General features: G+C 41.1%; 2 protein-coding genes across 3 annotated transcripts; one reads left to right on the forward strand and one right to left on the reverse strand.

Annotated features, from left to right (window-relative positions):
* Nucleotides 1-639: 639 nt before the first annotated feature.
* LOC120575272 (zinc finger protein 239-like) lies at nucleotides 640-25,715 on the reverse strand. The gene is made up of 5 exons (XM_039825991.1): nucleotides 24,146-25,715; nucleotides 23,238-23,317; nucleotides 21,722-22,405; nucleotides 998-1,250; nucleotides 640-647 (listed from the first exon to the last, which is right to left on the reverse strand). The coding sequence occupies exons 2-5, from the start codon at nucleotides 23,301-23,303 to the stop codon at nucleotides 640-642; spliced, it is 1,011 nt and encodes a 336-aa protein (XP_039681925.1). The 5' UTR covers nucleotides 23,304-23,317; nucleotides 24,146-25,715.
* Nucleotides 7,678-12,078, forward strand: LOC120573918 (pentraxin fusion protein-like). 2 transcript variants are annotated; one of them, XM_039823833.1, is made up of 4 exons: nucleotides 7,678-7,740; nucleotides 8,670-8,736; nucleotides 9,431-9,638; nucleotides 11,468-12,078. In XM_039823833.1, the coding sequence occupies exons 2-4, from the start codon at nucleotides 8,685-8,687 to the stop codon at nucleotides 11,871-11,873; spliced, it is 666 nt and encodes a 221-aa protein (XP_039679767.1). In that variant the 5' UTR covers nucleotides 7,678-7,740; nucleotides 8,670-8,684; the 3' UTR covers nucleotides 11,874-12,078. The 2 variants fall into 2 exon arrangements, with proteins under 2 accessions (XP_039679767.1, XP_039679768.1); XM_039823834.1 differs by lacking the exon at nucleotides 7,678-7,740 and adding an exon at nucleotides 8,184-8,213.
* Nucleotides 25,716-26,617: the final 902 nt, after the last annotated feature.

Below are 26,617 nucleotides of genomic sequence, written 5' to 3' on the forward strand. Positions count from 1 at the left end.
TTGGAGGAGTTGTGATATTTTGAGAAAAATAAAGTTATAATAGGCTATGTCTTGAAAGTCACTATATTTCAGAAAATAATCTATGGGCTACCTGCACCATAGTCTGCTGTACATTACGTGATTGCTCTGCTGATATGGTAGATCTCAGACTTTCTGACAGACACAGAGACCCGTTTGGGTCTCTGGTCTCTGAATGAGACAAAGAGTTTAGCTAAGGAAGTGGCTGTACGCTGCTTTACATCGGAGGTGGAAACCCGAAACTACTGCTGCAGAAATACACGGAGCTCAAACGCAACACATCTACCGCAGCATGTCCACAGCTGAACGCGTCCTTTATAAACCTGAAGCTGCCCTGCATTTTACAGAGAGAGTTGACACTAAGCGACGCACAGGTCTGTTAGAGCTCCGTGTGTTTGAGTCTGACCCATGGACTGGAAATATCACGTCACGGGAACTTCAACTAAATTATTAGTATGGCACTCCTAAACTTTGTGTTGATGACATTAATGTATTAGACTGATTTGGCTAAGATTCCTCCGAAAACTTCACCCGGCTTCCACAGCTTTCCTTACGTAGAGACGGTTGCTAGGTGATAGCAACAAATACAGCATGGTCGGACCCCGCACGTAGCTGCCCGTTCTATTCACCTTGGAAGAATAAACTGGACAAAGTTACTCCTGGTGTGAACCGGGACATTTTAGCGTCCTGATGGGCTTTTGTCGGGACTCGGGACAAGCAATTCAAAACCGGGACGTGTGGTCACCCTGTGTGTGTGTGTGTGTGTGTGTGTGTGTGTGTGTGTGTGTGTGTGTGTGTGTGTGTGTGTGTGTGTGTGTGTGTGTGTGTGTGTGTGTGTGTTGAGTTTAACAAATCACATACGTTTTTTTTAAAAGCTAAAAGATCCAAATGGTTCCGCACTGCTCACATATGTGAGTTTGGTCTCCAGTATATAGGTTCTGATGATTCTTTAAAGTTCCAGATTGTGTTAAACTCTTACACTGCTCACAGGTGTAGGGCTTCTCTCCAGCGTGAGTCTGCTGATGTTTCTTTAAAGTTCCAGATTGTCTGAAACTCTTCCTGCACTGCTCACAGATGTAGGGATTTTCTCCAGTGTGGGTCCACTGATGATCCTCTAAAGTCCCAGAGTGTCTGAAACTCTTATCACACTGCTCACAGGTGTAGGGCTTCTCTGTAGTCTGGGTCTGCTGATGAATCTTTAAAGAGTTACGTTTAATGAAACTCTTCCCACAGTGGTTGCAGGTGTTGATCTATGGACAGGATTTCAACGTTTCAATATTAAAACAGGGTGCAAAATGATGTAGAATCAACGAGTTTGATGTTGATTCAATGACTTAATGTTGATGACAGAATGTTGATTTAAGATAGTTTCAATGACTGTTTGCTATCTGGGTTAGGCCTTTGTTCAAGGTGGATATGCTGATGATACTTCAGATGATCAAGTTGATCTTAAACTTAGTTCAGTTCAGTTCAGTTTGATACGGTAGACCATGACATATTGCTTGACCGATTGGAAAACTGGGTTGGTCTTTCTGGCTCAGTACTAAAGTGGTTTGAATCCTATTTAAAGAATAGGGACTACTTTGTATCTATAGGTAATTATACATCTGAGCATACAAATATGACGTGCGGAGTTCCCCAAGGCTCAGTTCTGGGGCCTCTTCTGTTCAACATCTACATGCTTCCACTGGCTCAGATTATGGAAAACAACAAAATGAGTTACCATAGTTATGCGGATGACACCCAAATTTACATAACCTTATCACTAGGGAACTATAGCCCAATACAACAATTAAATATGTGCATTGAACAGATTAATGATTCATTTAACTTTCTTAAATTAAATGAAGAAAAAACGGAGGTGGTTGTTTTTGGAGCAAAAGAGGAACGATTGAAAGTCAGCGCTCAGCTTCAAACGACAATGTTAAAAAAAACAGACAAAGCCAGAAATCTTGGTGGACTCAGACCTGAATTTTAAAAGCCACATTAACATAATTAAAAAATCAGCCTATTATCACCTTAAAAATATATCAAGGGTTAAAGGACTTATGTCTCAGCAGGATCTGGAAAAACTTGTCCATGCTTTTATCTTCAGTAGACTTGACTACTGTAACGGTGTCTTTACAGGTCTCCCCAAAAAATCAATCAGACAGCTGCAGCTGATTCAGAACGCTGCTGCTCGAGTCCTCACTAAAACCAAGAAAGTGGATCACATCACTCCAGTACTGAAGTCTCTACACTGGCTTCCAGTGCCTCAAAGAATTGATTTCAAAATACTTTTACTGGTTTATAAATCACTAAACGGTTTAGGGCCAAAATACATTTCTGATCTGCTACTACATTATGACCCACCCAGACCTCTCAGGTCGTCTGGGACAGGTCTACTTGTTGTCCCCAGAGTCAGAACTAAACAGGGGGAAGCAGCGTTCAGTTTTTATGCTCCACATATTTGGAACAAACTCCCAGAAAACTGCAGGTCCGCTGCAACTCTCAGTTCTTTTAAATCTAAGCTAAAGACCTATCTTTTTGATGTTGCTTTTCTTTAAATAATCTATTAACTTTAATTTCTTATACTGCACTGTAACTTTTATTCTTATACTGCACTATCAATTTTATTCTTGTCTTTTAATGTTTTTAATTTGTTTATTAATGTTTTTAAATTGTTTTAAATTGTTTTTAAATTGTTTTCAATTGTTTTTAACTGCTCTTTAATGTTTTATGTAAAGCACTTTGAATTGCCCTGTTGCTGAAATGTGCTATACAAATAAAGCTGCCTTGCCTTGCCTTGAAATTTCAACATTGTTTCAATATTCCTGACAATTGAAATACCATTGAAATTCTGTTGATCTATGGACAGGATTTCAACGTTGTATCAATATTAAAACAGGATGCAAAATGAACTAGAGTCAACATCAGACTTCAATGTTGATTCAATGACTTAATGTTGATAACAGAATGTTGATTTAAGATAGTTTTGATGACTGTTTGCTATCTGGGTTAGGCCTTTGTCCAAGGTGGATATGCTGATGACACTTCAGATGATCCAAGAAAGAACAACCACAGCCGTTTTCTATGAAGCAAATATATTCAGACAAACAAATGATAGAAAGAGTGTAAGAGAATATTAGGTTGCTTTCACACCTGTAGTTAAGTGGACTAGGTGCGATTCAGGGGTGAAGCTGCAACACTGTTGCATTTTTGATTTGGTTCGGTTTGCTTTCACACCTCACTTTGTCAAACGCACCGAACACTGTAACACACGTCAAATGGCTGGGCTGTTGCATAGCAATGGAATTCCATTGAAAAGGTCCCAGGCAAACTCGCCGACACTTTCTGGTCTCAGAAATAATGGAGCAACCCCAAATTTATGTGATCTTGGGGTTTGTGGTTTTGCTTTGGTATTTCCATCAATCAAATAGTGTAATAGAAGGCAGACAGTATGAGCATCTGACAAGGCATGGAGTTGTGGAGCATTTCATGCTTCGAATAAGACAAGTGAGATGTACCAGAGGAGACGGGCCCTAATGAGAGAGAGATGATGTTGATGTGTTGTTTTTGTTACATAGACGAAGAGCGAGGTATGATCATAATAAGTTATGGATTTGAAAGTTATAAAAGGGATAATGTAGAGTGAGCCGGTGTTGTTAAAGTGATGGTTCGGAGTAATTTACCCTAGGGTCCTTTGCACCATGACCTCGAGCCAAACAGCTCCCCAGAAGCTTTTTTCACCTGGGTCTAACACTGGGCGAGTTAGCGTAGAGTAGCTTAGCGCGGGGCTATAGGACCCACGTTTGTATCTCTTAAATGACCCCACTAATAATGCCCGAAATAATACCAAAGGTCTACACTAGTATATGTAGGTTATGCTCTCATAAAACGATGGATTGGAAAGTTTGTAAGTACACCAGAAGTTTATGAACACTTGCCTGCTCTCTTCTGCTCTCTGTTGCTGTTGCTGCTGCTGCTGCTACCTGCAGTTAGAGGAGTGCTTAGGGCCGTCTATAAATTACTACACCGAAAAGAGATACAACAAAAATATGTATTAATTTAATGATTAAATAAGGTAATGTCTCCAAACTTACCTCAATTATTACTTGTCTCCTGCTAGTTATATTACAGCACTTACTTTAAAAAATAAGTTAAATTAAAAAATATTTTTGTTGCATCTCTTTTCGGTGTTGTAATTTGTAGATTTCCCTAAGCACTCGTCTTACAGCAGCAACAACAACAGCAGAGAGCAGAAGCCAGCAGGCAAGTGTTATTTACATAAACTTCTGGTTTACTTACAAACTTTCCAATCCATCGTTTTATGAGTGCATAACCTATATATACTAGTGTAGACCTTTGGTATCATTCTAAGGCATTATAAAACTAGTGATCTATTTAAAACGCGAGCGCTACTCTACGCTAACTCGCCCAATGTTAGGCCCAGGTGAAAAAAGCTTCTGGGGGGGTGTTTGGCTCGAGGTCATGGTGCAAAGGACCCTAGGGTGAATTACACCGAACCATCACTTTAAGTATTTTACCAGAATGCACAGTTTTTTGGTTCACTTCCTGTATTTGGGTCGCATTCTCACTTGAATTGAACCAAACTCTAGTTCAATTGAAAGCGAACCGAGATCCCTTTTTTCAAGCGGACCAGATTTTGTTTGTTAGATCCGCACCAGAGTTCGGATAAGCTTTCACCCCAGCCCAAATGAACCAGACTATCCAACCAAACGCTCCAAGGTTCAATTTAAACGGACTAAACGAGGCAGGTGTGAAAGCAACATTAATTGGTAGAGCTCACCAATAATACAGGAAGAGGTGCCCTGTCAATAAATAGTTTCCCATATTAAAACACCAGAGAGTGCAGAATTGCACTTAACAAAGACACAAAGACATGCTGTGTTTAAGTTATGTTATATATATATATATATATATATATAAGTGTTTGCATATATTATATATATATATATATATATATATATATATATATATATATATATATATATATATATATATATATATATATAGTGTTTGCATTAAAACACAGTTAAGTAAGTTTCATCTGTCAGTTAACTGATAACATAGCCTACAGCATCAGTACAGTTGAAACTAACATCAATCCTCAATGTTACTGAACATAGGAACAGGAAACGAGATGACTCTCCCAGATGATGTAACTATCATAAAGGTTAATGTTATTTAGGGCATTACATTTTCGTATGCCTAGCAATCATTTTCTATGGCTTAATAACGATTGAAATTCCATTGAAATCACGTTGATCTTGAACTTAGTTCAGTTGAAATTTCAACATTATTTCAATATTCCCGATAATTGAAATACCATTGAAATTCTGTTGATCTATGGACAGGATTTCAACGTTGTATCAATATTAAAACAGGATGCAAAATGAACTAGAGTCAACATCAGACTTCAATGTTGATTCAATGACTTAATGTTGATAACAGAATGTTGATTTAAGATAGTTTCAATGACTGTTTGCTATCTGGGTTAGGCCTTTGTCCAAGATGGATATGAAAACGAGGAGCCAACTTACGGCTTTCAGTGCATAGTGGAACCACATCTTCTGTCCCACTTGGTAGTGTGGCGCCTCAAAACACCGACAGTCAGCCTGTACCTCTCTCTGTTCCTCAGGAGAACCTGTCGGACCCTTGTCCAAGTGCGCCAGCAGCGTCTGACCAAGGCTAACGCAGAGGGAACAACAGGGGTTGGTAGCCATAGGCACACTGGAAGGGGGACAGGCTGGTGGATGAGCAGGGCAGGGTGTTGTGGGCATATTCCACCCACAACAGTTGTTTGGACCAAGAAGCTGAGTTCCGAGAGACCGGGCAGCGAAGATCCGTCTCCATGGGCGTCTTCTCTTCACGGAACTCAAAGTTGCACGTTTGAGAGATGCAAAAAACGTCATAGAAACCGCGAATGAATCTGATCCAAAACAAAAAACAATATTAACATTTATTTTTACCATTATACCAATTGCTAAGTAGGCAGACAACACAGCAACGCTATTTCTTCTGACCGCCGGTGAACACCGGCACCAACGCTAGAACAGAATTTCTGATATTGATACAAATGCCAACGTTTTCATTTTCACTGAGATCCAAAATAGAACCATGGCAACGGCGTTCTGTGTTGCTATCTTGCTAGGCCTTCCGAAACAAAAGTTCATAGTTTAGCCTCATAGATATTTATCTATGGTTTAGCCTAGCCTACTGACTGGGTGGCAAAGTGACTCGTTAGACAGCCAGAGGCAGCAGGCAGCCCGCGTGTGTGTTGCTTTTACGAGTGTCAGTAGTCCAGGCTGCATTGTTAGTCTACATTGCTGTCACCGTGACATTATTCCCCCCACCCCCCGGCCAGAACAAAAAATAAAAACATTAGTTTTTTTGAGTCACTTGGCCTCGGAAATTTGCCTTTCGAAAGGTGTCACTGCAAGCTGATCCTTTTTGCTCCCCTTTAATTTGAATAAACCCATGCACATATTCTTGGGCAATTTTGAAAAGTGCTTTGAATGTAGGAAAAACATGATAGGCTATAAAACACGGGACAATTTGCCTTATCCGATCACTGAAAAATCCTAGGCCTAGGCAAATGAGAACTCTAATATTCAGTAATAATATGTATTACCAGTAAGTCACAGCAAAAAGTAAAAGTAGCCTAATGTGTATTAGCCTACCAGTAAGTCAGAACAAGCAGTTGAGTAACAGCAGTTGAGGGTTCATATTGAGTAATTTGGGCATTTTCATATTTTAATGGTAGGCTATATCACAGTTTATGGTTAAAGTTGTTATTGTCAGTTGCAGCAGTTACAGTACAGTACGTTTGTGATATCTTATTTTTCAGACTGATCTCATGAATTGGCGTATGTATGACACGCCAATTTGTATTCCGTTTTTGCGTGTTATGAAGACGCATAATCGCATTTTTGCGTGTATATCAACGCAAATCGGCCGCCATTGGCCTATATTGCGAGTCCATTTCCGCCGTAGCGAGTGGTATAAAGGAACGAGGGATTAGGTAAGGAGGTAGGTTGGAGTGGCGGATGGGTAAAACACTGGACTTTCACCTGGAAGAGCTGGGTTCGCGCCTCGTTTTTTGTTTTTAAATTTTTGTTTTTAATAAGCCTTACCCAATGTTTCTTTCCTAAACCCAACCATTTGTTGTTGTCGTAAGCGTGTTTTAGTCGTTATTTTCCGTGTTTTTGTCACTGTTTTGTTACTAAAGCCTTTCCCTGTGTTCTTTTCCTAAACTCAACCATTTTTTTTTTTTTTCCAGGCGTGTGACGTTGTTCTCGCGATAGTACGTCGCGTTCTCGCGATAACGCGCAACGTGGCGAGGCCACGTGGTGGGTCTGTTTACATCAGCTGTTTCCAGCGTGTATCATACACGTGGATAGCTGAAAATGGCGTAAAATAACACGCCATTTGGCTTTATGAAAGTGGCGTATATATTTACGCAAAGTCATGATGTCATGTTGTATTTTTCATCATTGCCTCCGCCGAAGTCAATCATTTAGAACAGTAAACAGTCAGTTTCACTGGAACTCCTTTAGTGTGTCCTACATCACTTTTTTATGGACACCCTGCAGCCAATCAGAATCTAGTATTCACCCAGACCATGGTATAAATTGCGGTGCACGTTGCCTCCTCATTACATATATGATCTGAGGAAAGTTTGTATCCGTGCATCTTTCATTCAACTACTCCCCTTTTCAGGTATGAGTCTCCTATAATATGTGTTATTGGTTAACAGAGTGTTATGTGAATGTGTATATGTGATGAGGAGAGTGTTTTAACACAGTATGTTCGCACATTGTGAAGTAATGAAGTTAATAACATGACGAAGAGTAAGCTAGCCACACTAGCCTTTAGCAATGCTAACCGCGACATCGTGGATGAAAGAGCGGCACTTAGTAGCCATGCAGAGACGTTGTACGTGTCGTAGTATGTTCTGTACGTTTCTGTAATGTACTGAGTACTGTTAAAGGGTGTAATTGTGAGTGCTATATGTTATCAGCATAATTTTATTTTGTATCTCTTGTGTGTTGCCATATTTGTTTGCTTGGTATATTTCAGTTCTGTAGTTAGTGTATTATGTATGTTGTATTGTGTTATATTCAGTCATTACACATGTAATCTGAAGAAAGTTTGTGTCTGTGCATCTTTCATTCAACTACTCCCCTTTTCAGGGCTGTTACATTTACAGCTTCATTGTACTATTATATCTTTATAAAAACTACTGACACTGCGTATAAATTAAAGAAATCATATTATGCTCATTTTAAGGTTCATAATTGTATTTAGAGGTTATATCAGAATAGGTTTACATGGTTTAATTTTCAAAAAGCTAGCAGCTAGGCAAGCATTATAACGTGCGCTACAAAGTGACGCACGTTTGTCATAGAAGTAAACGCTGGACTACAATAGAGCTGTTTCGAGCAGTTTCTGAACAGTGTTTTCTGTTGGAGATGGTGAGTCCCTTTGGGGTGGACTTTGGGCTTTTTCACTTTGTAAACCGATTACATGCATAAAAAAGATATATAACACAATAAAGGAAAGGGAAAAAGCCAAAAAGCATAATATGAGCACTTTAAAATAGCATTATATGTGGAATGAGTTAAAGAGTAAAGAATTTTTTTCTGCAGGTTTGCTCAGACAAAATGAGACTTTACGCTGTCCTGTTCCTTTTTGCCATCTCCACGATGTTGGCCGGTAATTGTATATCTTTCTTTTCCCTTGTGTCTTTATGCGCCTACCTGTGCATGAATAAAAAGTATACATTACATTTTTTGTTTTTAATTTAGGGGCACTGGTCTGCAAATTTAACTAGAGCAAAAATGATTAGTCGATTAATCAAGAGGTTGATGAAGAGAAAATAAATGGTTTAAAAATGGTTTTAAAAAATCTGTCTTTCCAGTTGACATGCAATTTATTTTTCTGTTTGATGGTTTTCTATCGTAGTAGTAGTAATAACTGAATATTTTGGGGTTTTGGACTTTTAGTTGGATAAAACAAGATATTTTAAGATATGACCATAGGGTCTGGAAACTTTATTTTTTTCTCTGTTCTAGACAAAAGGATTGATGAATCGAGAAAGTGCTAAACGGTAGCTGGACACAAACTCTGCTGCTAGTTGATGAGGTGCATAAGAAATAAAATCCTAAGGAGAAGTTAGCATTTACATTGACAAGTGCAAACAATTAAGATGCATAGAAATTAGGCTTTAGTTGTGTTGCTTTTACACATAAGGATTACAAAAACATGAGACAAAAAAAAAACATAAAAAAAACAAAAAATATCGACTAAAACCACCCTTTTCTGAATTATACATATATTGCACATATACAGTATTCTGAACATAAACACATCTAATATATCTTGTATGTTTTTGTTTTTCTTCTCTCAGAGAGTGGGGGCATTAAGTCCTTGGTGTTCCCCTCAGAGACGAGTACCAGTTATGTGGGGATGGTCCCTCTGAAGCCCCTGAACCTGAGGGCTTTCACTCTGTGCATGCGCGTGGCTACAGAGCTCACCGGTAGGCGCGAGATCATCCTGTTTGCGTATCGGACCCAAGGCGCTGACGAGCTGAATGTGTGGCGTGAGCTGGACGGCAGGTAGAAACAACTAAACGCTGATATTCTGAATTTAACATTTGACAATATTTAGTGATCTACCAATTCTACTACAGACTGTGGCAACTCAGGGGACTTAGAGGCAAGATATACAATACAATTTATACTGTAAACATAAAGTGTACTTTAATAAATAATTCAAGGGACAGGGGAGTGGGTCAAACTTGAACTGAAGAGTCTAACGGGCCGGCATCCTTGGGCATGTAGCCTTCTTTCAAGACAGGGCTGTTCCACTGTCCTGTGGAGTTTAGCAGAGAGAGGTGAGTCATTTTCCATTACCCCTGTGGGACCCCTCTTGTGCCCAGTGGTGAGGGAGATCAAGTTGCTTTTTCTAGGCCGATGGTCTTCTTCCCAGGCTATTAGCGGATGTCCCACTGACGTTGCCAGCTTGGTCCTTTGTTTCCAGATTCCAGTGTTCATTTTATTTAATTTTAAATGTTATACTCTTTATTGATCCCCAATGGAAAAATTACAATTTACACTATGTTGTTATTACACACTAGCCTGGTCCTACCATACTCTTGTACATTTCGTGGGAATTAATTTCTTTAAACCAATCACAATCGTCATGGACGGCGCTAAGCGCTGGAGGTAGCCCCGGTGCGGCTGCAAAATAGCCTCTGGAAGGAACTTGTTTTGGTGGAACATTACAGTTACAACAACACAAGTTTGACTATTATAGTACTAGTAGAACGATATACTACCACTACCACTGCTTCTAGTCGCTACTAGTAAGAATTACTAACAATGTTACTAATACCAGTACTTATACTTCCGCTGCCTCAAAAAAGCCCAGAGCATACTGTTAAGAATAGATAGAAACCACTGAAGTTATATTAAAGTTTGTTCACTTGCAAGTAGAGTCAGATTACAGTACTCACAGCATAAGTAGAAAGTGACTAACGTAAGCCTCAAACAGTAGCTTATTTATGTGTGAAATACAATCATAATAAAGAGTTTGATGTCGTCAGTTGTTATCTTGTCAGAGTCAATGACGTCTCCCTTATCTAGTCAGGGAGCGCCTGTTCTTTCCTCAGCATCACACTGTGCTCAGACAAGCACAAGCAATGGTTCCATGTTATTTTGTTTAGAGTACTCAGTATAATATTATTCTATGCAAACAGTTTAATAATAACAATAGGAAAAGTATGTAAATCATAATTTTCCTAACACATACTTAAAAATCCATCTGACCCCTGGTCACCCTGTTTAAACTCCTGCCCTCATGCAGACGTTTCAGGACTATTAAATCAAAAACAACTGAATCTGAACATTCTTTTCCAAAAGCCATAACTGCACTTAATGCTACTTTTTAAGGATGGATCTTTTCTTTTCCTTTAAACTACCTCTAAGATGTATTTTTAAAGCGACTTTTAAAGGCTCCTTTATATTTATTTATTCACCTGCTTTGCACTTTTGCAGATGTTTTGCACTGATATGCATCCAATTTCATTATACATGTACCACGACAATAAAAACTATTCTATTCTACTACTAGCAAGTACTACAACTGCTACTTACAATACTTCTGCTACTACAGCTACTACTACAACAAGTACTGATATAGAATAATCTACTTTTGCTTACAATTCTACTGCTACTACAAATGAAACAACTGAAATAAAATTAGCTAATACTCATAACAGCAATATTACTACTGCTACCAATAATTTTGACATGTATTCATGAGTTATTACATTAAAAATAGTTTTATATGATCACACAATTAAGGTAATACAGTACAATAATTGTGTATTATTTGAATGTTGCATTGTTAAAGCCTCTGTACTGTTATGAATATGTGTGTTTAGATTGTCCTTTTATCTGGCGGGAAAAGGGGTTTTATTCCGAGTCCCTGAGATCGGCGCCCTGCAGACCCACCTGTGTGTCACCTGGGATTCCAGCTCAGGTGCGGCCGCTCTCTTCATGGATGGGAGGAAAAGCTTGACCAAAATTTACAAGAAGGGTCACACAGTCCAACCCGGAGGCAAGGTTATCATCGGACAAGATCCGGATAGTTACTTGGGTAAATTTGATGCCAAGCAGAGTTTTGTTGGGGAGATCGGTGATATTAATATGTGGGACTCCGTCCTTTCAGACCACATGATCCAAGACATGTTCTCTGGGAAGACAGTACCAACAGGAAATGTTTTCGACTGGAAAACCACAGAGCTTAACATTAACGGGAAGGTGGTGGTTGTTAATACTCAGCAGTAGCTTTAAGGCTCACACACACGACATGCTGGAATCATTTCAGAATTTCAAGTAAAGCAATATAAAGCTCTGCACATCCACATTACACCTGTATGACATACAATATATGAAGAGGACTTGTTGATCAAAATGCAGGTCTGTGCTCTGATGTAATGAAGAGGTAAACTCATCTCTTACACTCAGTCCAATAAAAAACATATGATGACAATTCTGTTGTGGTGGAATATATTACAATATTATCATTAGGGCTGAGCGATTAATCAAATTTATATTTTTCTTAATTACAATTTTGGCTTCCAACAATAATGAAACCGAGGATAAACGATTACTGTGCTGCATGGAATATGTTGAATATAGTTTACCAAAATGTTGAATATATTTTTAAGAGTTTTCAGTAGGTTGTAGCAGTACACTTCAACATATTTGATCTAATTTATTGTGGTCTAATGTTGATATATGGTATTTATTATTTTGATATAGTAAAAATATATTTTAGGAGTTTTCAGTAGTCCAATTTTGTTTGTATTATTTATTTAAATGTATATATTTATTTTATTTACCATCCATCCATCCATCCATCCATCTTCGTCCGCTTATCCGGTGTCGGGTCGCGGGGGGAGCAGCTCCAGCAGGGGACCCCAAACTTCCCTTTCCCGAGCAACATTAACCAGCTCCGACTGGGGGATCCCGAGGCGTTCCCAGGCCAGGTTGGAGATATAATCCCTCCACCTAGTCCTGGGTCTTCCCCGAGGCCTCCTCCCAGCTGGATGTGCCTGGAACACCTCCCTAGGGAGGCGCCCAGGGGGCATCCTTACCAGATGCCCGAACCACCTCAACTGGCTCCTTTCGACGCAAAGGAGCAGCGGCTCTACTCCGAGCTCCTCACGGATGACTGAGCTTCTCACCCTATCTCTAAGGGAGACGCCAGCCACCCTCCTGAGGAAACCCATCTCGGCCGCTTGTACCCTGGATCTCGTTCTTTCGGTCATGACCCAGCCCTCATGACCATAGGTGAGGGTAGGAACGAAAACTGACCGGTAGATCGAGAGCTTTGCCTTCTGGCTCAGCTCTCTTTTCGTCACAACGGTGCGATAGATGGAATGTAATACCGCACCGCGCTGCGGATTCTCCGACCAATCTCCCGCTCCATTGTCCCCTCCTACGCGAACAAAACCCCAAGGTACTTGAACTCCTTCACTTGGGGTAAGGACTCATTCCCTACCTGGAGAAGGCATTCCATCGGTTTCCTGCTGAGAACCATGGCCTCCGATTTAGAGGTGCTGATCCTCATCCCAACCGCTTCACACTCGGCTGCGAACCGATCCAGTGAGTGCTGAAGGTCGCAGGCCGATGATGCCATCAGGACCACATCATCTGCAAAAAGCAGTGATGAGATCCCCAGCCCACCAAACTGCAACCCCTCCCCACCCCGACTACGCCTCGATATCCTGTCCATAAATATTACAAACAGGATTGGTGACAAAGCGCAGCCCTGGCGGAGGCCAACCCTCACCAGAAACGAGTCCGACTTACTGCCGAGAACCTGGACACAGCTCTCACTTTGGTCGTACAGAGATTGGATGGCCCTGAGTAGAGACCCCCTCACCCCATACTCCCGCAGCACCTCCCACAGTATCTCCCGGGGGACCCGGTCATACGCCTTCTCCAAATCACAAAACACATGTAGACCGGTTGGGCATACTCCCAGGCCCCTCCAGGATCCTTGCGAGTGAAGAGCTGGTCCGTTGTTCCACGACCAGGACGGAATCCGCATTGTTCCTCCCAACCTGAGGTTCGACTATCGGCCCAAACCCTCCTTTCCAGCACCTTGGAGTAGACTTTACCAGGGAGGCTGAGAAGTGTGATACCCCTGTAATTGGCACACACCTCTGGTCCCCTTTTTAAAAGGGGGAACCACCACCCCAGTCTGCCACTCCTTTGGCACTGTTCCAGACTTCCATGCAATGTTGAAGAGACGTTCAACCAGGACAGCCCCTCCACACCCAGAGCCTTGAGCATTTCTGGACGGATCTCATCAATCCCCGGGGCTTTGCCACTGTGGAGTTGTTTGACTACATCAGTGACTTCCCGGCCGGAAATCGACGACAATCCCCCGTCATCCTCCAGCTCTGCCTCTAACATAGAGGCCTGATAGTCGGATTCAGGAGTTCCTCAAAATGCTCCTTCCACCGCCCTATTACCTCCTCAGTTGAGGTCAACAGTGTCCCATCCTTACTGTACACAGCTTGGATGGTTCCCCGCTTCCCTCCTGAGGTGGCGAACAGTTTTCCAGAAGCACTTTGGTGCCGACCGAAAGTCCTTCTCCATGTCTTTCCAAACTTCTCCCACACCCGCTGCTTTGCCTCTTTCACGGCAGAGGCGCGCGGCGCCCTTCGGCCCCTTCGGTACCCTGCAACTGCCTCCGGAGTCCTCTGGGATAACATATCCCGGAAACATCCTTCTTCAGTCGGACGGCTTCCCTGACCACCGGTGTCCACCACGGTGTTCGTGGGTTACCGCCCCTTGAGGCACCTAAGACCCTAAGACCACAGCTCCTCGCCCGCAGGCTTCAGCAATGGAAACTTTGAACATTGTCCACTTCGGGTTCAATGCCCCCAGCCTCCACAGGGATGCACGAAAGCTCCGCCGGAGGTGCGAAGTTGAAAGTCCGTTGGACAGGGGCCTCCTCAGACGTTCCCAATTTACCCGGACTACACGTTTGGGCTTACCAGGTCTGTCCAGAGTCTTCCCCACCCCCTGACCCAACTCACCACCAGTTGACAGCTCTGCCCCTCTCTTCACCCGGAGTGTTCAAAACATACGGCCTCAGATCAGATGAAACGATTATAAAATCGATCATTGACCTTCGCCTTAGGGTGCTCTGGTACCAGGTACACTTATGAGCATCCCTATGTTCGAACATGGTGTTCGGTATAGACAATCCATGACTAGCACAGAAGTCCAACAACAAACAACCACTCTGGATTAGATCAGGGAGGCCGTTCCTCCCAATCACGCCCTCAGGTGTCTCCATCATTGCCTACGTGGTTGCGAAGTCCCCCAGCAGAACAATGGAGTCCCCACTGGCGCCCCATGCAGGACTCCACCTCAAGGTCTGCAGGAAGGGCGATACTCCGAACTCCTGTTTGGTGCATATGCACAAACAACAGTCAGAGTTTTCCCCCACAACCACGCTAGGCGAGGGGTCCACGGCGTAAACCTCAACGTAGCGACGCTCAGCCGGGGGCTTGTTAGTATCCCCACCCGCCCGGGCGCGCACACCCTGAGCAACTCCGGAGAAGAAAAGAGTCCAACCCCTATCCAGGAGTACGGTTCCAGAAGCCCGAGACGTGCGTAGCGGTGTAAGCCCCACCAGATCTAACCGGTAGCGCTCCCACCTCCCGCACCAGTTCCGGCTCCTTCCCACACAGAGGTGACGTTCCACGTCCCCAGAGCCAGCGTCTGCTGCCCGGGTCTGGTCCGTCGAGGCCCCTGACCTTCACTGCCACCCATGTGGCAGCGCACCCGACCCCAGCGGTTCCTCCCACAGGTGGTGGGCCCATGGGCTGGAGAGATGGGAGCCACGTAGCTTGTTCGGGCTGTGCCCGGCCGGGCTCCGTGGCAAACCCGGCCACCAGGCGCTCGCCGACGAGCCCGCCGTCTGGGCCTGGCTCCAGACGGGGGCCCCGGGCTTCCTCCGGGCAGGGTCACTCCATTTCTACCTTGTTTTTCCATTGGGGTTTTGAACCATTCTTTGTCTGGCCCCTCACCTTTTATTTTATTTACATACATTTTAAATTAGTTTTTCAGTTGAATTATATTTAAAATTCAAGAAGTCCAGTGTTTAAAAGACAAGTAAAAAAAAGGTTCAATGTAAGGTGTTTCCTACCATTTTTTGAGTTGATTCTTAACAAAACCCCCTTTGTTCTTTCACAAATATGTGCTCATTCATGTGCAATTACTTCCACCAACTAATCTAAGTATTCTCGTAAGCGTATCTGCCATTTAGAATCATTCAGAATACATACTAGCGAGTTGCTCGAATGACGGCAGCCATGTAGTGCCTCCATCTTTAAAATACATTAGCCAAAGATGGACATACCTCTGCCTTTCGCGCTTTTAAACTCAGTGGCACCGTGACGAATGCCAGGGGGAGATTATTCGCCAGAGAAGCGAAAAAGAGAATTAAAACGACAACGCTACAGGCAAAGCAACAAGACCAGCTGGAGTGGCTAGAACAGCTGCGTGTAAACAATGGAGGCACTAAGAGCTAATTTTGGGTTCGGCCACCATAGGAGTTGAAATGTGCTCGGAATGGGAAGGGCTAGAAAGTAATATTCAGTTGGTTGTCATATACAATTTCACAACTAGATGGGAGAAATTCTTACACAATGTAGCTTTAAAGTTCAAGAAATCCAGTGTTTAAAAGACAAGTAAAAATTCAATGCAAGGTGCTTCTGAAGTCAATAAGTAATTGTGATCTCAATATTGACCAAACCTAATAATGTGATTATTGCACTTCTTTAGTTGATACTTTTTCATAGTATGGCTTTAACTAGGGTTGCACAATATTGACAAAATGTGATATTGTGATATCGATATTAATTTTGATATTTTTAAACATATGTAAAATTATAAAAGTTACGGGAAAAGATTTCTTACAACACAAGGTTTATTTCAACGGTCATATTGGACTGGTACAACATGAATAAATAAATAAGGACCATGTCTACAGAACAGGGTCTGGTTGTACAGTATAAAATAAATAAAGAGAACAGGACACAACTTTTCTTTCGCTTCTCTGATTCATTCCGTTTTGTTGTCTCTATTTCTTCACTTACACTGTCACTCTGTCGAAATATGCACACACGTGGTACGCTCCATAGGGTTTGTCACGTAGTGGAACCGTGCGCTGACGTGCACCAACATGTGCAAGTGGCACGGTAACTGTGAAACAATCAAATGATGATCATTATAGTGTTTCAAGCGGGCTCTAAATCGAACACAACTAAGCCACACAGCCAACGGATGGGACGCAGTGCTCCACAAAATCAACAAAATATATGGCATACTTATCGCGACACTTTCGATATATTGCGATAACGATTTTAAGTCGATATATCTTGCACCCCTAGATATAATATTGCGCAACGTGATATTTCGATAACAATATTGAGTCAATATATCTTGCACCCCTATTTTAACATCAGTAGATTAACCATTATCCTTGAAAACCAGAAGAAAGAATCTCATCTATAAAAGACAAGACTGTGCTACCAACCAGGTAAAGTGTAACTGCTGCTCCAAAAGCACCAGGCCAAATGAGTATGAAATGGTTTGTGCTTATTTAATTTAACATTTGTTTGGGAATATGCAGTACCACCATCTTTAAAAATCACTTTAAAGTAATAATGCTTAGAAGAATTACAAGTCCCCCATAGTAAGGTCAGAAAAGTACAGTCGTCTAAATATTAATTATATACCATCAGTGTTTGGAATAACGCCGCTTAAAAGAACGGCGTTAGGTAACGACGTTATTTTTTTCAGTAACGGGGTAATCTAACTAATTACTTTTCCCGTCGTTACAACGCCGTTAACGTTACTGGACATTAAATGCGGTGCGTTACTATGCATTGATTGAATAAACTGTGTAATCCGAACGCACCCCTGGCTCGCAGCTAGTGAGGAGGTGGGTTAATAATGAGATGGCTAAGGCAGAGTCATGTTTCATGGTAGCCAATAAGAGCCAGTGTTTTTATACACATGCCAGCACACGCGCCACACACACACACACACACACACACACACACACACACACACACACACACACACACACACACACACACACACACACACACACACACACACACACAAACAACAGCTAAACAGAGATTCGACGAAGCAGCAGAGATGGCAAGTCAGGAGCAATCTGATGAAAAGGTAGCATTTTAAAGGTGGAGATATAAGCACTACTTCAAATTGTGGTCAAAGGCAAGAACGTGCATGTAATGTGTACATTATGTCCAGGAGCAAAGACTTTGTCGACTTCCATTGTAAGCAACTCACAACTCACAATTTAATAAAGCATCTCACAATGACATACGCATCTACAAAGCTAGTGGCCAAAAACACCGATACCTCCACCACAGATGATAGCTCGCCATCCACTAGCAAAGAAGGACTTGGAGCAAAGTTGACTTTTGTTGTGAACTAAACACTTGGAAGTACAGGTTGTTCACTTGACCAGTTGTCTCAGGTTGAGAGAGTTTGATTTAATTTCCTAGAGTTAAATGCACTTTATATGGTGTAACTGTTTACTTTTCTTACAAAGATAATACTTGAAGTGCAGGATAAACCTCTTGCGGTCTGTCAACGTGCAATAAATATCGAAAGTTATGTACAAACACCTGTCTGTTCTACTCATTTCAACTGACTTGTGAAAACTGCTAAAAAAAATCCAACTTTTTTGAACAAGTAGTGAGTAACTATAACTAATTACTTTTTTAAAGTAACGTTCCCAACACTGTATACCATATGACAACTTGGATGTCGTGACAAACGATAAATAACAGTGTAGCAGTACACTGAGATAACTTGAAGGACTTCAGTGCTCTCTTGTGGACTTTTAAGATATTATCTCCAACAGGAGAGCAGTTGTTTGTAGAAGTTGCATTCACACACACACACACACACACACACACACACCCCTCTCATGGCTGCAGTGCTGTTTTCTCTGGGTCCTGACGCCCGTCAGGTTCCAGAGGTTAGATAATTACACGTAGTTACAAACATTGCGGAGCAGGGGGCGCTGAAGCCCACATCTTTTTTGACATTGTTTTCAAGGAATAAACACAACGTTAATTCAACCATTACATCATGTTTATAACTACCACTATTCACTGATGTCCAAGTGTTTTTTTTTTTAAGAGGACTTGCAATTATGAGATACAAATTTATGTTTTTAATGTGTAGTTAATGAATTTGAATTTGCCAGAACTTTCTGCCACAATTTGTCGACTACAGAATATGTTTATATAGCCTAGATGTAATTTGTTTTACCAAATGCAGTTTGTGTTATGTTTTTGTCACTTTTGACAATGCTTCAGTGGCTACCATAGACTGGTGGCTAAAAGCGAATAGCCTATTACAAGAGTGGATATTACAGGGAAAACAAAAACTAAAGTACAAGATCTGAGTATTTCTTACCACGTGTGTGTGTGTGTGTGTGTGTGTGTGTGTGTGTGTGTGTGTGTGTGTGTGTGTGTGTGTGTGTGTGTGTGTGTGTGTGTGTGTGTGTGTGTAATGGATGTATTAACAGAACTGGATACAGTGTTCGGCGGGAAGCCCCATACATTCCAATGAGAGTGCTCAAAAGCGCATAAAGCAATCATGTAGCTCTTCCGCGTTGACTGCAAGCCCCCAGGAAGAACGCCATGTCTTAAAGCCACCATGGGCTTAGCGGATAACGGTGGTACTGCACGCCATTGCCCAGAAAGACTTTTCACATAGACTTTACATAGCGAAAGAAACTTCTATATTTCAGCGGATAATTTTTTTTGGGGTACAACACCTTACCAGCCGAAACACTTAAAGGGTCCTTATTTAAAACGTTTTTAACATTTTTAACATTCACTAGTAGTCGAATCCAGAGTTATTAAACTAGGTATGATGAACGCGCATAATCTTCTATTAATACGTCCATGGTATTATCTTATGATACACCTGAGGGATGTATGTATGCTGTAAAGCCTGTAACGTGTATGTAACGTACATCATTAGCATTTCCCAAACTGGCGGGGCTATCGGCTAGTAGTTAACAGGGGTAGTTAGCATGGATGTATTAGCTAAGAGAACGGTAACACTATACCTAGGTTTATACCAACCACTATGAAATTGTCCCGGTTAAACAGTTAAAATGCTGACAGCTAAACGGTGTAAAAGTGTAACTGTATTGTAGAGGATTCCAACAGCAACAGTCTGCCGCTAAAGCTATGAGCTAAAAGACACAAAGTAGCACTGGTCACTGCTGATTGTCTGAAAAACAACACAGACGTGAAAAAAGGTTGCGTTTACTTAAAACTGGTAAAACTTGTGGTGCATTCATAGTTATTGTAAAATACCCTTTTCTCATCTGTTTTTGTTGTTGTCCATCGTGACAACATGGGCTAGTCAACGCGGAAGATCCGAGCTCAATGTTTGCTTTATGCGCTTTTGAGCACTCTCATTATTATCTCAATATCCAGTTCTCTTAATATATCCATGGTTGACTGGCCTATGACGTCAAGATGGACATGCGCACCAGCAACAGTTTGTTGGTGTTGTCGTAGCAACCGGTAGGAACATGCTTGTTTGTGAGCTTCTCTCTCGTGTCTCTAACAAGTATGCGAACTCATGAACTCGCCGTTTTCACTAAATAAACGATGGATGTATTTAGACAACCAAGGAGATTTAATCATTATGTCGTGCTACTAGCTAGATACTAGCTAGCGCTAGCTACTAAGGTTAGCCTGCGGTTTCATGAACAGGGCTCATCCACGTTACAAACTTTACAGCATACAGCCCTCGGATGGACCATAAGAGAGAACCAAGGCGATGTAATCACTATGTCTGTAGTAACGCTATGTAGGCATATAGCTATGTATAGTATTACTGTTAATGTCCATGCTACCGCTGATGTTAGCTACTAGCCAATAGCCCCGGCAGTTTGGGAAACGCTAATGACGTTACATCCACGTTACAGGCTTTACAGCATAGGCTACATACATCCCTCGGATGTATCATAAGATAATACGATGGACGTATTAATGTATAATAAATAATTAACGTGAATTACAACCATTAGCTATATCCATTATTACAGTTACAGGACCTCGGGAGAACAGTCATGTGAGCGGGTGGGTGCAGTCCCGCGGGTCTGCTCGCGTCCATTATATATTAATAACTCTGGATTTGGCTACTAGTGAATGTTAAAAATGCTAAAAATGTGACGTTTTAAACAAGGACCCTTTAAGTGGTCGGGCAGGGAAGTTGATGTACCCCAAAAAAGTTTATTTCGCCATGCAAAGTCTATGTGAAAAGTCCTACTGGGCCATGGGGTGCAGCGGCACCCTTAGCCGCTAAGCCCATGCTGGCTTTAAAGGTGCTCTATATGTGACACGTTTTTTAGGCTACAACATTTTTTGTCACATACAGCAAACATCTAACTATCCGCTAGCTGCCTGTCCCCTGAACACACTGTAAAAAAATGTGGTCTGGTCAGCCAATAACCGACAAGAAGGAGTTGGTTGAGTCATGAACGCACATTGTGGAAGTAGCCACGCGGCTAACGCTGCTGCAGTGATGGCTCAACCGGCTCCTTCTTGTCGGTTATTGGCTGGAACACTTGTTGTTTGTTATGTTTCGTGGGGCAGGTTGGTGCAGTTTGTTTTTGTTGCCATTTGTGGAGCCTGACCTGTCTTCAGAGAGCGGTTTTTTTACAGTGTGTTCAGGGGACAGGCAGCTAGCGGATGGTGAGGAGATGTTTGCTGTATGTGACGAAAAATGTTGTAGCCTAAAAAACGCGTCACATCACTTAGAGCACTTTTAAGACATGGCGCTCTTCCTGGGGGCTTGGTGTGTGTGTGTGTTGTGTATCACAGGGAGGGAGTAAAGGAACAAATTTGACAACTCAAGTTGCATGCTGTAACAATATTATTGAAATATTTTCATGACAAGTTTTACAAATCACGCCATTTTTTATTTAACAGCTAAAAGATCCAGATGGTTCCGCACTGCTCACATGTGTGAGTTTGGTCTCCAGTATATAGGTTCTGATGATTCTTTAAAGTTCCAGATTGTGTCAAACTCTTACACTGCTCACAGGTGTAGGGCTTCTCTCCAGTGTGAGTCTGCTGATGAATCTTTAAATTTCCAGAGGTCCTGAAACTCTTACCGCACTGCTCACAGGTGTAGGGCTTCTCTCCAGTATGAGTCCGCTGATGAATCTTTAAATTTCCAGATTGTCTGAAACTCTTACCGCACTGCTCACAGGTGTAGGGCTTCTCTCCAGTATGAGTCAGCTGATGATACTTTAAAGTACCAGATTGTCTGAAACTCCACCCACACTGCTCACAGGTGTAGGGCTTCTCTCCAGTATGAGTCAGCTGATGAATCTTTAAAGTTCCAGATTGTCTGAAACTCTTACCACACTGCTCACAGGTGTAGGGCTTCTCTCCAGTATGAGTCCGCTGATGATACTTTAAAGTTCCAGAGTGTCTGAAACTCTTACCGCACTGCTCACAGGTGTAGGGCTTCTCTCCAGTATGAGTCAGCTGATGAATCTTTAAATTTCCAGATTGTTTGAAACTCCTCCCGCACTGCTCACAGGTGTGAGGCCTTTCTCCAGCGGGGATACGGTTATGACACAGGTGCTTTGAGAAATACCAGTCACAGCGGTGTGGTTTCTTCACCGTTTTGGTTAGCTGATGTGGATCCATTTGTCCTCCCATTAAACTCTCCACCTCCTCACCATATGGTCCTTCTGGATTTGTCACTGTCTTTTTTTATGAAGCAAAATTATTCAGACAGGAAAAAAAGATAGAAAGAGTGTAAGAGAATAATAATTGTGGAGATCACAAATAATACAGAAAGAGGTGCACTGATACATGAAAAATATGGATGACATTTCCATTGCCAAGTCACTAAATAGGTTTAAAACACCACAACAGTGTACTATCTTATACTTTGTTCCTATCTCCACTTAAGAAAGTAACAAAGCCATGCTGTTTTTAAGTCACCATGAATGTTATAAAGTGTGTTTGTACACAGTTTAAACCATGGTCAGGTATGTTTCATCCAGTCAGTTAACCAGAGCATCACTGTTGCTATGGTTACGATATCATAATTGTCACTGAACATGGAAACAGGACCATCAGTTTTCATGATTTCAACTTGTCTGTAAGTTTGGCATGGCAGATGGGTCTAAATACTGCAATACCTCAGAGCCTCCGCTGCCGTTGTCATGGAGAAGCTAGTCAGAGGTGCGAATCAGAGCGGTAGTAAACTCAAAACAGTAAGTTACAGTAACAGTTAGAGTTGGGAACAAAAGAAGCTTGGTGAGCTCTGTGATTGGATTTTTCTTCTCGAAATGCACCCTGGGAGTGGTAGTTTACACATGCTTGTACTTTCCACTTTTTCTCAAAGAACCAGGTATTTTGTAACGCAGCTCTAGATCTTTTCTACTAAGGAGTTAGCATTAACAGGGAGAGTTTCATGCTGATATAAGCCGTAGAAGGGCTCCAACGGTGAGTCAGGTAACATTGTCCATGGGAAAAAAGAATGGGACTTTAACTTTATTTAAATAAAAACAAGTCTTGATTGTGGTCCTACCTCAGCAGATGAGCACAACATTGCGCTGTTGGTGTTTGTCTTCTCTTCTAAAAGATGGTCCTCCATCTGTGAATCAACACCTAATGAAATAATAATCATAAAATCAAGACAGTGAGACGGGGCTCTTCAGTAAGCTTTGTACTTTACTCAAGTTATGTACTTAAAAAATGTTTTGTACTTTCCTTAAATGTTTTTCAATTTTATGCTACGTTGTACTTCTACTCCACCACATATCAGAGGTTAGATGGTGTACTTTTTACTTTACTATTTAATTTGATAACTTTAAGTACTTTGGAGATTTAGATTATTAATACAAAATATTAATTAAACTATGATATATTATTACAGATCAAGCTATATGGTTATAGCCGTGTGTAAAGTCATTCAAATGAGCTCCACCTTTAGCTACAATATTAAAGTGATGGACACATTACTGCAATGCATCAATAATTATAATCCAGTAACATAATATATATGAATCTATAGTATTGCTACTTTTACAAGATCTGAGTACTCCTTCCACCACTGTGGAAAACATGAATAAAAAAGAAAGATAATCCAGTCAGACACATGCCACTTTGAAAACTAACACACAGACATTGTTCCTCCCTGCACTTTATGTTGTGCCTTTTTTAAATGACTGCACTTTAAGAATGAATTATAAATATTAGCTGGTAAAAATTATAAAAACATTAAGTATGGGTATGCCATACAGTCAAAATGCTATTTTGTATTCAACAGTGTGCTTCACAACACACGGTCTTTACTTTTGCAGAGGGAGAAGTGCTTCTACTTCACAAGAACAGACTGTGAAAGTTATCTTAAATACCAAAATGTTTTACACTATTTACAGTGTAACATTAAAGACCGAACTATACAACAGCTGCACAAAGCTCGTCTGTTCTTACCGTTTCTGTGCTGATGGAGTTTAACAGACTCCTGCAGCTGATGGCCGTCTTCTCTTCATGGAACTCAAAGTTGCACATTTGACAGATGCAGAAATGCGTCATAGAAACCACAAATGAATCTGACCCCAAAAAAAAAACAAAAAAAAATATAAAAAAACACAAAAATTTCAAAAATAAACACCAAACCATGAAGCAGTCCACCCACTAAGGAGCATCAGTTAACTGAACCAAATCTCTGAAAAGAGAAAATTGTTCATCATGGAACTTTGTCAGTTTAGGCTGTAACTTCTTGCATGGACAGTCAAATGTAATGAACTAATCAGAATCTTTATTCTATCTATATTATTAAGTAACTTTCAAGGAATTTGCCTTGGTGTATTTGGTGCATGCAGTGAACGTGATAAAAAGGGAATAAACAAGAAGGCAAAGTACTGCTACAGTGATAAACATATATAGGCCTACAGAAGAGATACTGTATAATATGCACAATATAACTGTTTTAGAAAGGGAAAGAAGGAAGGCTGTACAGTTTCCACACTGGCACTTTAACTGGATTGTAGATCTCAATTCCTTGACAACCATTCCTAGATTTTATTTTTATTTATATTTTTTTAGCTACCTGATAATATTTTATGTTTTATTTTATGTTTTGTCAACGTCAGATGTTGGATTGTCATTGTCATTTATTCAGTATTGTCATTTTCTGTATTGTCACTGTCAATTTCTGTCATTGTCATTTCTGCAGTATTGTTATTATTTATATATTTTTACTGGTTACAGGTCATAGGCTGTGGTGCATCGGTACAAATAATCTGATACTGTTCAGTATAATATGTCACATAATGAGTACTTTTACTTTTGATACTTACATTTTGCTGATAATACTTTTCTGTACTTGAAAAGAAAAGAAGAAATGTGCTGTTGTTTGTTGTACAAGATGAAGGCTGTTTCAATGATTCATTTTCTCATTAAAAATGTGAGGCAGGTGTGAAAGCAACATTAATTGGTAGAGCTCACCAATAATACAGGAAGAGGTGCCCTGTCAATAAATAGTTTCCCATATTAAAACACCAGAGAGTGCAGTATTGCATTTAACAATGACACAAAGACATGTTGTGTTTAAGTTATGTTATACATACAATAAGTGTTTGCATTAAAACACGGTTAAGTAAGTTCCATCTGTCAGTTAACTGATAACATAGCCTACAACATCAGTACAGTTATACAATTAGTACAATCATTTCTTGAAACTAACATCAATCCTCAATGTTACTGAACATAGGAACAGGAAACTAGGTGACTCTCCCAGATGATGTAACTATCCTAAAGGTGACAAGGTTGTTCCTCATGGCCGGTTTAGCATCTGTGCCAAAGTTGGCAGCAATCGGCCATTAGATGGCACTGTTTTAAATTCCTGTAGGGGGCTGTCGAAACAAGAAGATTTATTCCGATTGAAACCAAACATGACACAGTTGTTCCACATAGGGGCTTGAGCATCCATGCCACATTTAGAGTGAATCGGCCATTAGATGGCGCTGTTAGAATTTTGTTTTTATTAAATAGCCACATCGCGATATATGGGAAACATATTTTGTCTAACTCCTCCTGGGCTATGAGTTCAATCTGCACGAAAACTTGGATAAAGACTCGGTGGACCCTCATGACTAAAAGTTATCAAAAGAATTTTGATAGCTAAAACAATGCGCAAGTTATGGAGGAACAACTTCCTGTAGGTGGCTGTTAATATATGAACGGTTGTATCTTGGCAAAGGTTATTCAGATTTATATGAAAACTTAGAATGTGTGGTCTACATGTGATGTTGCGTCTGCCAGTACCCCCGACTGCAAGAAGGCGAGGACCCGTTCATTTTATTTTTAATTTTTTAAATATTTTTTTTAATTTATTTTTTTACCTTTATTTATCCAGGTACGTCAATTGAGAACAATTTCTCATTTACAACGACGACCTGTCACATTCACACAGTCACACATTCATACCTGGAAGCTGCCCAGTACAACCACAGTCTGATCTGCTGGCCACTGAGCAGCTCCACTGGAGCGGTTGGGGTTAAGGGCCATGCTCAAGGGCACATCAGCAGTGTTGGTCATCTTACTTTAAAAAAGTAATTAGTTACAGTTACAAATTACTTCTCCCAAAAAATAATTGAGTTAGTAACTCAGTTACCACACTGTAAAAGTAATTAGTTACTCAGCAAAGTAACTGACGTTATTTTTTTATGTTCTATAACGCTATTACGTTCTATAATATCTTTAACGTCAAAAATGTTGCCGACCCGAAAAATCGAGCGTTGCTTGTTTTAACAGAGCGGCTCCGTCTCCTTCGCTGGAGCTCACGCTAGCTGCATTTGGGCTTGGGGTTGGCTTAGCGGCAGCAACAAGTGTCGTGTTAGCATGTGTTGATGTGAGGGGCTTCATGAGATTCGAGTTGCTTGACGCAGACGTGGATAAAGT

This window comes from Perca fluviatilis, chromosome 15, assembly GCF_010015445.1.
Source record: "Perca fluviatilis chromosome 15, GENO_Pfluv_1.0, whole genome shotgun sequence".
NCBI lineage: Eukaryota > Metazoa > Chordata > Actinopteri > Perciformes > Percidae > Perca > Perca fluviatilis.

Bases quoted from the DNA above. Each gene is read 5' to 3' on its own strand.
- LOC120573918 (XM_039823833.1), top strand. From the start codon at position 8,685: ATGAGACTTTACGCTGTCCTGTTCCTTTTTGCCATCTCCACGATGTTG. The intron at 8,737-9,430 runs GTAATTGTATAT...TTCTTCTCTCAG, and splicing joins CATCTCCACGATGTTGGCCG to AGAGTGGGGGCATTAAGTCC. The intron at 9,639-11,467 runs GTAGAAACAACT...ATGTGTGTTTAG, and splicing joins TGGCGTGAGCTGGACGGCAG to ATTGTCCTTTTATCTGGCGG.
- LOC120575272 (XM_039825991.1), bottom strand. From the start codon at position 23,303: ATGGAGGACCATCTTTTAGAAGAGAAGACAAACACCAACAGCGCAATG. The intron at 22,406-23,237 runs GTAGGACCACAA...TCATAAAAAAAG, and splicing joins TGTTGTGCTCATCTGCTGAG to ACAGTGACAAATCCAGAAGG. The intron at 1,251-21,721 runs TGTAAGAGTTTG...ACCTGCAACCAC, and splicing joins AGCCCTACACCTGTGAGCAG to TGTGGGAAGAGTTTCATTAA.